Source organism: Thermobia domestica, chromosome 7 (assembly GCF_964235325.1).
Source record: "Thermobia domestica chromosome 7, izTheDome1.hap1.1, whole genome shotgun sequence".
Lineage (NCBI taxonomy): Eukaryota > Metazoa > Arthropoda > Insecta > Zygentoma > Lepismatidae > Thermobia > Thermobia domestica.
This window is the reverse complement of record NC_137460.1, coordinates 267,842,010-267,853,854: the sequence shown is the minus strand read 5'-3', so window position 1 is coordinate 267,853,854 and position 11,845 is coordinate 267,842,010. Positions and strand designations below refer to the sequence as shown.

Sequence of the window (11,845 nt, the reverse complement as noted above, 5' to 3'; positions counted from 1 at the left end):
TATTTTGTTTCTACGTGTGTATTAGCTTTGCCCCGTAACAGCAGGACTGGCTTTAGAATTTTGTGGTAATGCTAGAAAATACAGTGATAGAGAAAACCGGGAGAGGTCTATTGAAATAGTCTTCGTATCGATCCTGTACTTTGTCCGAGACGCTGCAGTAGTTCCAAATACGATAGTCTTAAACAGCAGAATGAGTGTGTGCTCCGCAGCACATTAAAAACTGCGCATAAGAGTCATATCATCTTGTTGAGTTCTACGAAATTGACTAAATCGAAATTATGAGTGTCCTCTGTCTTTACGTGCAGAATACAAATTGCAGTTCTCCTGTTGCAGCAGAAAGCCGATTCTACCTGGAAACAGTTTGTGGCCACTGGTATGTTAAACAGGGGTTGCAAAAATATGCCATTGCCTTATAAAAATGGCTACCTCTAACGGGTAAAATGGTTGTAATTTTTGCTATGATGCATAAGGGTTCAAAGGTGTAAAAACAAGTCATTTTCTTCTATTAGCATACGGTTACATACGGTCTGCAATGTTACATACCGTTTAAAAAGTGTACTAGTATATTTAAGTAATAGTCTGTTATAATTTTTGTTATGTTAAATATGTTCGCAGTCTGTTCCTGTGTAATTGGAACCAGAACTGGCACTGTAACTGAAATTGGAGCTGCACATGCATCTCCAAGTACTCCGTGTGTGTGTGTGTGTGTGTGTGTATGCAACCGAGAGAGAAAAAGTTTGAAGCCCCACGATTATGCCTAATAAGCTAAATAGAAGGTTTATCCGCCACACGCGAGGTGAGAGCGAACCACCGAGCAACCGCATCTTTTACTTTTAAATTGCCATTGTCTTTTTGTTTTACACCAATATGGGTAAATGTTGTATGCAGGGACGGAGTGTCCATTAAGGCTATAAGGCTATCCATTTATTTATACATCAGCCTCAAATGTTGCTTTTGGAAATTGATACAATTAATTTTATTAAAATGGATTTATTTTATAATACGCTGTTTAAGCATCAAGCGAGTTGAAGCTAAGCTTCTGCAAGAACGCATTGAAAACTATCGGCCGCTATCCTTCCGCTTCTCTCATGGAATTAGGAGAATGGAGCGGTGACAATCACTTTCCCGCCATCCTCAGCAGAAGAAAACTTCTTGAGTTATACAAAATTCAACATGATGCAACGAAAGTGGACGAATGTTGACGAAAGGCTAGCCTTTCCGGTGTTTGGCGAAACTAAAGCGACAGGATGCGGTCTCGGAAGAAAAATAGAACAGAGACTATGAAAAATTTAGAAGCTCACATTCGGTAACGAGTTTTGACCAAGAAAAAAGAGACAGAGAGAATAAAAATGTTAAGTTATTATGAATAGTATTAATTCATCAGGGACTTTATTGCGTACTGGTTTGCATTATCACAGCGTAAAATTTACATTTTAGTTTTCGATAATTGACAGAGCAGTTATGTTGTAATTTTTTCGTTGCGTTGCGTTGGTATCCGCAAGGTTTTGAAGATCGATACTGAAGAAAACCTCAGATGATTTATAGTTCTTTTTTCATACTTTCAATCTAAAAATAGCTTTTTTCTGTAAAAATCATCAATTGACATTGAGCTACTGCTCCACTGTTTTCCATTAGTATGCTGATATGTGTTGTTGTGGGTGAAGTGCTTAAGTTTGTCTATGATTTGGGGAAGTTACAGTTAAGATCGTCCTATTTCTATCCGTTTTTATTTGTTTCTTTCAAACAGTAATACAGTGTATGTGTGCTATGCGAGTATTGCATATGTAAGGAAACCGTATGTGTAAGGGAAATATGAAGCAGAACCACTCTTATACTTTTTATTGCATTGTATGAAAAATCAATTGCATGAATTAGCATTTTCCTATCAAGTATTACAGCGTAGTCAGAACACTAAGACGTGATCGTTTAAATAAGGTCGGGATAGTTTTTTTTTCTTTTTTTGAGAGGGTAACTTAAATTCAGTTTACACTCATATATACATACAACAAAAAATGCAAGTTTCAGGGGTGTTAGGAACAGAATTAAACTACCCGTTTAATCTTCCTCTAAAAAACTGTTACATTTTTTTTGCCTCCTTTATTCTCTAGTAAAAACCACAGACTACTACACAGACAAGTTTTTCACCTCTTGCTACAACAGTTTCTCACCTCTTGCTACAAACTTAACATCCTCCCACCTTTGATTAATACATTAATCAAACAAATATATATATTACATAAGGTACAGTCTCAATCTAAAAATTTCTTAGGGAATTTCACTTGCCTACCACTCCTTGTGGTTACAGTCTTTTCAACTTTAGGTACACTTGAAATCCCTTTAACTTTCTCTGCAAGTAGTTCCTCACCGGAAGTTATTTCCAAAGGAAACACACGTTGAATGGGTCGAATCATCTCACCCGATGAAGTTTTCAAACGAACAACTCTGTACAGTCCGTCTCTACCAGGATACACGTCAATGACTTTAGCCAAGGGCCAAGCCACTCTCTTCTTATCTTCTAGCTCCAACAGAACTACATCACCTTTCTTGATGTTTTGGTAAGTATCTGTCTTCCCAGGCCGTTGTATTAATTGGCTTAAATATTCATTCCGAAAGCGTTTCCTTAAAATATCTCTTAAATTTTGTTGATGTCGAAATTTCTTGTCAAAAAAGAAACGATCCAAATTATCTAAATCTGGTACACCTACACTAGAAATATCTTGCAAGAACATTGCCGGTGTAATAGGAATGGGATCATGTGGATCATCAGAAACATAAGTCAGGGGTCTTGAATTTACTGTAGCCTCACAATCACATACAATGGTCAGTAACTCCTCATACTGTAGAGATGCACGTCCCAATACTCTCCTTAGAAGCCTTTTGACAATCTGTATAAGTCTCTCCCAGAAACCACCCCACCATGCCGCTGTAGGCGGATTGAATTTCCATTCGATTCTTCTTACTGAGGCTTCTCTTTGTATTTCATTCCAGTCCACTTCATTGAGCAAATTACTTGCGCCTACGAAATTTGTCCCATTATCACTAAACACAATCTTCGGACGTCCTCGTCGAGCAATGAACCTTCTAAATCCAAGCAGGAAACTCTTAGTGGACAAAGATGTGGTGAGTTCAAGGTGAACAGCTCTTATCACAGCACACGTAAATAGGATAATCCAAGCTTTTGTACCATCTTTCAGAATAAGAGGGCCACTTAAATCAACACCGGTCACTTCAAATGGAGAAGCATCTCGTATTCGCTCTTCAGGTAGCGGAGCGGGAATGCACTGAATCCCTTTTGTCTCATGTCGTTTACATCTAACACATTGAGCAAGAATCCTTTTTACCGTTCTTCTACCTTTGAGAATCCAAAATCTTTCTCTGAGAGAAGTCAATACTACACTTACACCAGCATGATTCACACTGACATGTTGCTCAAAAATCAGCAATTCCACCAATTTATGCTTACTAGGTAGAATCATAGGGAACTTAAAATCTTCTTCATCCTGACGTTCTGTTAGCTTCGTCTTTACTCGGTAAATACCTTCCTTATCCTGGAAAATATCAAGAGACTTCAATTCGGACTTCCTGTCACTTGAAAAACTTTCGTCTTGTACGTTCCTCATTAAAATTCGTTCTGCTGAATTAAGCTCAATAGCTGTCAGCTCTCCGCAAACTCGTTCATTTGATTTTTTTGCATTGTTACAGAATCGAATAATCCAAGCAACCATTCTTACTATCTTTGAATACTTCGAAAAATATGTACAGTACCACGGATCTACTTTACTCTCAACGTACATGCTCATCACCAATCCCCTTTTTCTTTCAGCACTTACTTCTTCTTTATTTGTCATGACAGTAGATCGAGGCCAATCTGTTTCTTCTTGCTTGAGCCACTGGGGACCCTCCCACCATTGCGATTCTAAAAGTTTACTAACTGAACATCCTCGGGAAGGCAGGTCCGCCGGGTTATGTTGCCCTGAAATATGACGCCAATCTTCTACATTTGTTAAATTGCGTATTTCCTTCACCCTATTATTAACAAATGTTGCCCATGGTCCTTCATTCTGTATCCAACACAAAGCTGTAGATGAATCCGTCCAAAAATATTCTTTGATCTTTTCAAAACCCATTGCTGTTTTCACAAAATTCGCTAAACGAGCTCCTATGAAACATGCCAGTAATTCTAATCTAGGTATAGTGATACCCTTCAGTGGCGCGATTCTCGATTTAGCTTGCAATAATTGTACTGAAACAGTGCCATTAACCTCAGTTCTCAAAAACACTACTGCAGCATAGGACATTTTAGATGAATCACAGAATATGTGTAAACTAGAAGATTCTATGTCTACAAACGAAACACACCTGGGTATTTTTACAGTCCTTAACAAAGTAAGTTCTTCTAACCATTTAAGAAACTGTTTGCTTGTTTTTTCCGGTAATTCAGTATCCCAACTCAACTTTTCTTTCCACGTTTCCTGTAACCAGAGTTTTGGAAAAAGAGTAACAGGACAACTGAAACCAATTGGATCAAACACTCTTTGCGCAAAGGACAAAACAACTCTTCTCGTTACTCGTTCAGGAGGTTTCTCACTTAAGTTTATGTCACAAAATAAAACATCATCTTGCTTGTCCCACAATAAACCTAGAACAGATATTGGTACACATTTCTGTTCTTCTTTGCACAACGTAGTATGCTCCCACCCTCTTAACTCAAATTTTCCTTCAGCCATAATGTTCGTTGCTTGTTCAATAAACTCTTTCAATTCATTTTCAGAATCAACGGATGTTACACAATTATCAACATACATGGAAGTTTTAAGCTTCTCAGTTACACTACTATAAGGATAATTGTATTGTTTCAAGTGGTGGTCTATTACAGCATGCAAAAGAAAGGGACTACAGTTAACTCCAAAAACCACCCTGCGGTGTCGAAACACTTTAATCACCTGTTCTTTATAATCTTGCCACCACGAAAAACGTAAGTAGTCGCGATCTGCTGGATTAATAGAGATTTGTAAAAAAGCTCTTCTTATGTCCGAAACAACACCTATCCCTTTCTTTCTGAAATTCATGAGAATGGCAGGAATAAGTTCTAACATATTAGGTCCCTTTGCTAGACAATCATTTAAGGAACGAGATCCCTTTTCTTTACACGAAGCGTCAAAAACAGGTCTAACATTTGTCGTGGAATTTACTTTAAAGACTCCCCGATGAGGTAAATAATGCCCTCGATTACCTAACTCTTCTTCTGGAACTTCTTCTATAATTCCTTCATTTTTCCAGTCTTCAAAAATTGCGCTATACTCATCAAACTTTCCATCCGCTATTAATTTCTCACTTGCTTTTCTTAGTCGCTTCTCCGATAGATCTCGGTTATCGGGAATATCACTGTTGCCATCTAGCCAAGGTAAACAAGTCTCATATCTTCCCTCTTCGTTAACAGTTACAGTTTTCTCAAAATGATCTAAAACCGCTGCGTCTATTTCACTTTTTCTCAAGGTTTCACAGGGGTCAGAAATTCCTATGGCTTCTAAATTCCACAAATCTGCTAAACGTGTATTTTGATTCAAAAGAGTAAGAGTCACCATAGAATGAACACTTTCACTCATATGCTCGACCAATTTTCCGACTACTACCCAACCTAGCACAGTTTGAATAGCAGTTAGACCACAATCTAAGTGATGCAAAGTTCCGGTATAAAGTTTACCCATAACATCAGCACCTAGCAATATTTCGATTTTTGGAGAACCGACACCAATATCTGAGACAATTATATTATTTGCCTTCAACTCTTCAAGCCAAGGACCTGGTTTTAGTTTTGGTATGGGATTACAAATAACACTTTGATCCAAAACCTGTATTTCAACTGCACCATTACCTACCTTACCTTTCAACATTATATTGTAACATTTATGTTCTGTTTTCTTCGAAGAACCACCTCCGAATAACGCATGTATTACTTGTTCAGTTTTCACTGGTGTGTAACACATCTCTTTAGCAGTACTAGACAAAATGTAGGACCGCTGAGAACCTGAATCAATGAGCGCCCTTACAACGCGCTTTTTACCGTTAGCTTCCAACACTACAGGTAAAGTTTGTAACACAACATCTTGTGTGCAACACTGATTAGACAAGGTAGCTTTAGGTTTCTCTTCCTCCTTTTCCGATTCGCTAGTATCCTTACGTTCGGACGGTAACTCCGCGCACATAATCACCCAATGTTTTTGTTTACAAATAACACACTGCACTTTTGCTTTGCACGCCTTTGAAAAATGCCCAACTTTTAAGCAAACAAAACACGCTTTTTTCTTTTTTACGAGTTCTTGCTTCTTGTTCAAAGAAAGCTTTGAAGCGAGAAAACATTCCTTACTTTCGTGATGCTTATCACAAAAAATACAACTAACAGAATTTTTATTTCTTTCACCCACAAACAATTCACTCGCGGTCATAACGTGCTCCTCTTCTCTCTTCTTTTTCTCCCTCTTATTGGAAGCTTCCATTAACTTGAAACCCGTTTTTGCAAGTGATATTCTTTCCTCACCTTCAACTTCCGCTCTCAAGAACGCCAACAACTGGTTTAACTTGTCACCATATGTTCTTTCTTGCCCATCCTCGCTACTTATTGTGACACTAGCGTTTCTCAACCACACTCTTAAAATGTCCTCTGGTATGCACGATTCAACCAATGGAAATAACATCGCAGCATACTTATCAGTAGTCATTCCTATGGATTCTAGTGCTCTCAAGTACGATTCAAGTTTATCATACAACTGTGACGTATCAACCTTGCACTTTGTACTTGTAGCGTTTTTAATGACTAATCCAAGCAGTTCCCTCACATAAAATTCTATTAATAACTCTTCCCTACCAAACCTATTTTTCAAACATTCAATAACCTTAGAATAATTCTCTGCTGTAGGCGGGAAACTATCCACTATTTCACGAGCTCTGGATCCTTGTACCGTGGCTTGGATCAAGTACTGGAACTTGTCTTCTTCTTCCATCAATCTATCCTCATGAATTCTTTTAAACTGGCTCCAGAAACTCAACCAGTTTTTAACTTCACCTCCGTATTTTATTAGTTCAATTTTTGGCAGCTTTAACTTCCTCCTTGAAGTAGGCGAAGACACCACTGACACTTCACTACCTTTGTTTGACACTGCACGTGCACTAAAAAACATTTCAACCTCGATACGAGCGGCATCCATCTTTTCTCTATACTCTTCTGCCTTACCGAATTCCTGTTCAAAGTCCTCCTCTGTTTTCGTAGAATCTTACAAAATCAATTCAGTCACTTTCCCGGTTAACTCTTCTAGTTCACCAGATAATCTTTCTAACGTAGCGAACTTTGTCCTTACAGATTTTTCTGAAACAGGTTCTTCTTTGAGCACTACTAACAAAGCATTGTGTGCACGGGTGAAAGATGCCCGTACTACTTTTCGTTTTTGTACCAAGGATTCCATATTTTCTTTCTTTGTATTCACACAAAATTACTGAGACAATAATTTGTACTTTCTTGCAAGTTTCTATCACGTCTCGAGGTCACCAAAATGTTAGGAACAGAATTAAACTACCCGTTTAATCTTCCTCTAAAAAACTGTTACATTTTTTTTGCCTCCTTTATTCTCTAGTAAAAACCACAGACTACTACACAGACAAGTTTTTCACCTCTTGCTGCAACAGTTTCTCACCTCTTGCTACAAACTTAACAAGGGGATTGGGTCCCTCCTAGCCACCATCTAGCTACGAATCTAATTTCAGCCTATGCATTTCAAAACTTCACGCTACGTTACTGGTTGTATGTTATATAGGGAATGAAACATAGGTCCTAGTCTTTTATAAAGGTCACAAAATACCTGCCGCCAATACTGTACTCGTTCTGCTGTTGTGTGTAATTGGAAATGGAACTGTACTTTTTTGTGCATAAGTGTAACTTCTACTAAATTGCAACCGAATGGGAACTGTAATTTTATTGGGCATACGCTACCAAAGGCTCCGTGATCCCTGTGTATGTGTGTGTATGAGCCGAGATGAAATTTTTAAGTTTTACGTCCAACGAATATGTCGAATAAGCTAAATAAGGCGACATGAGAGGTGAAAGCGAACCATCGAGCCACCGTAGTTTTTATTTCTAATGTCTTCTCTACTATGTTGCCACAGACCTTTTTCACACCAATATGGATAGGAATTGAAAGTTATTTAGGGAATGATGAGAGTGATCATAAAATTCTACAAAAACTAAAATTGTCATAAAAACGTTTATCACCCATAAACTGTAAGACCTAGGCAAAAGCAAATATGATATTCGTTCACAGCCAGTTCGAAAACCCCTATATACCAAGTTTCATCGAAATCGGGTAAAATTGTCATAGAAAGGGCGTATCCCACATAACTGTGAGACCAAGGTAATTATAAATTTGGTATTCGTAATCAGCATGTTCGAAAACCTTTACATACCGAGTTTTATGCAAATTGGTTTACTTCGGAAAGCTGTATATACCGAAGTTTATCCAAATTGGTTATGATTGTTATAAAATGCTGTACCCTACATAAACTATAAGATCATATCTACACTATACGTCATACTCACAAAGGGCTGCAAAAACAACGCAGCCAATGTCACACTCGTGCTGCTCCTGTTGTGTTATCGAATTGGAACTGAAATGTTTCTGCGTATGCGTGTTATTTCTACTAAATTGGAACTTAATTTTGTTGTGCATTCGCAAACAAGTGCTCCGTGAACCAAGTGTTTGTGTGTTTTAATCTCTGCTTCACTGTTTCTGTCGTAGAAGAGTGAACGAGTAAAGAGAATTGGCTTTGTATGTTATTCCGGCGCCACTTCTTCATTCTGACTGTGGCCATGGCCTTTCTAAAATATATGTTGCGTAGTCTGTTGCTGTTGTGCCGTAGCCTTTCTTGCGTAACCTTAAAAATTCTGGTATGTTCGTAGTCGAGTGCAACTTCTCCTGTGGTGTGTATTCGGAACTGGAACTTTTACTCCATCTTGAATTTGAACAGTTTGCTCATGCGCCACAAAATGCTCCGTAATAAATGTGTCTGCGTGTGTGTTTGTTGTGAATGAAAAATAGGCCACTGTCTCTTATAATGGTTCAAAAAAGAGGCGAAACAGCCTACTTCTTGGGTAGTCTGCTCCGGGGGAAGGAGTTCTGATACTGGAACTTGAGTCAGAACAGGAACAGTAACCAGAACTGGAGCAGGAACCGTAAGAGTTTGCTCATGCGCCACAAATTTCTCCGTAAATTAATCGTGTGTGTGTGAGTTGGAAAGGAAACCAGAATTAAGCGAAGTGCGAACCACTGCTCTACTATGTTCAATACTTGTTGGAATATGTGCTAATTGTCCTATGTTGTAGCCTTTTTAGTCTGTAGTCTGCTGCTGCTGTGTTCAATAGGAAACGGAAGTGGGAATCTTTAACTGTAACTTGTAATAAATTGGAACTTCGCATGCGTAAACAAGTGTGTGTACTATGTTATTTAGTTAGTGAAAAATCTGTCATAGTATTTTATAACGGTTCAAAACAGGGATCGAAATAGCCTACTCGTTTTGTAGTCTGCTCCGAAACCGGTAATGGTACTGGAACTTGAGTCGGAACAGTTTACGCAATCGCTACAATAGGTAACAGTCGTAAAAGGGTTTTCGTTGGGTAGTCTGCTTTGGAACTGTGACTGACACTGCATTGCTCATGCGCTACCAAGTGCTCCGTAAAGCAAGTGTGTGTGTGTGTGTAAGAGAGAGAGAGAGAGAGAAAGAGAGTGATCATACTATATGCGTGCAAACCCACGCAAACGGGAAGCGAACCACTGCTCTACTATGTTCACTAGGAGTTGGAATGTGTGTTCATAGTCATATGTTGTAGTCTATGGTCTGCCGCTGGTGGTGGTGTTGTGTTTAATTGGAACCGGAAGTGGGAGTTGGAACTGTAATTTTTCTGCAGATGCATGTAATGTCTAATAAATTGGAAATTTAATTTTACTGCACATGAGCAACCAAGTATGTGCGAGTGTGTGTGTGTGTGTGTGTGACAAACAAGACTTATGTTACATTGTTAAATCCTGTTGTTATTTTTTAATCTCTTCTGTACTGTTGCTATAGTCTTTTTTTCACATCAAAAAAGTGCTCGTAAAAGAGAACGAAAACACCCCTGATGTTATAATGGTTGAAAAACACTACCGGCACAATCATGATCGTTCTGCTATGTTCATAGTGTTGCCGTTGTGTGTAATTCGAACTGTATTGTTTCCGCAGATGCGTGGTTCGTTGGTGTTCATAGGCGTAAAAGGCTACTCGTTGCGCGTAGTCTGCTCCGGAGGAACCGGAACAGGTACTAGAACTTGAGTCAGAATAGGTGTCAGAATATGAATCGGAACAGGAATCTGAACCGCAAGTGAAACAGGAACCGGAACAGTTTGCGAATGCACAGTAGGTCAAAAAACTCCCTCAAGTGCCACAACCCTACTCATGTGCTTCATAATATATTAATTAGAATATTTTCAGCAAATGGTGCACAAAATGGTTGAAGATAAAACTAAACATAGTACCTTCTGTTTAGAAATAGTTTAATAATCGACGCTGCATCTAGGCGATTATTACTATTCATTTTAATTATTCTTTTTTTTATTTATTCACTTTCCTTTGGCCCCAATGAGCAAATGCTCACATTAAGGGGCAGTACAATAATATAATAATATAACATGACAATATATGTTTGTCATAGACTAAAAAGAGACAAATAAAATAAAGAAAAAATAAACAATAATGGAAATAAAGTACAATATATATATATATATAAGAAAAGGAAATACATGGTAACTACTAATTTAAAGTAAGATACAGCGCGTGCCAGCCATTTTACCCTTGGAAATACGAGAACGATAAAAATAAACACTATAGTGTGAATAAGGCATAATAAATCAATAGTTCATCAATTTTAAGTCACGAGCCCCAGTTCATTGCGTTTTCACTTTCCACTTCTATCAATCTTGATTCTTCCATTTTCTGACAGTCCTTCCATATTTCTGTCCCAGCACTTTCATTTCACTCTAATCCACTAAGAGTTCCGTGTCTAAAATATGTTTGTAAATACCATTAGTATGTCTGATGAAGCCAAGCTGTTAGTTGGACAACTGTTACACGTTTTGACTTTTAAATAAAGCGTATTTGGTTTGTTCAGCTATTATTTTATTTTATCCCGAACACATTGATGTCTGAAGGTTTGACGGTAAGGTAAAACATGTGCCGTAAATTGTAACAATGGTAAAAGTAATCAAGCCAATGCAATAATAAAAATAAATAATAAATCAGTTAAATATGTAGAAACTGCTACCTTTCTCGGAGTTAAAATGTCTAATAATTTCAACTGGGAACCACATACAGAACAGGTAAGAAGTAAGCTAAGCAAACTATGCTATGCAATTAGATGTGTAAGAGATAAGATAAATGTAAAAACAGCTAAGTGTGTATATTACTCAAATTTTCATTCTACAATAAAATATGGCTTGATTTTCTGGGGAAATGCACCTAAAAGTATTGCTATCTTTAGGCTACAGAAGAAAGTAGTAAGAATACTTGCAGGAGTAAAATAGAACTTTTCTTGCAGAAATATTTTTAAGGAACTTGGAATAATGACTCTTCCCTCAATGTATTTGTTCGAAATATTAATGTATTTGAAAAAACATAGTAGTTAATTTATTGTTAACAAAGACATTCACAGTTATAACACAAGAAGTAAATACGATATTCACTTGCATGCACATAGGACAAATATATGCAATAAATCAGTTACGCTCAAAGGTACTCTATTATACAATTTACTTCCATCATGTATAAA

General features: G+C 37.7%; 1 protein-coding gene across 1 annotated transcript; it reads right to left on the bottom strand.

The window, feature by feature from the left end:
• Positions 1 to 2,249: 2,249 nt before the first annotated feature.
• LOC145689713 (uncharacterized) lies at positions 2,250 to 7,205 on the bottom strand. The gene has a single exon (XM_081763911.1). The coding sequence runs from the start codon at positions 7,203 to 7,205 to the stop codon at positions 2,250 to 2,252; it is 4,956 nt and encodes a 1,651-aa protein (XP_081620037.1).
• Between the last annotated feature and the right edge of the window lie 4,640 nt (positions 7,206 to 11,845).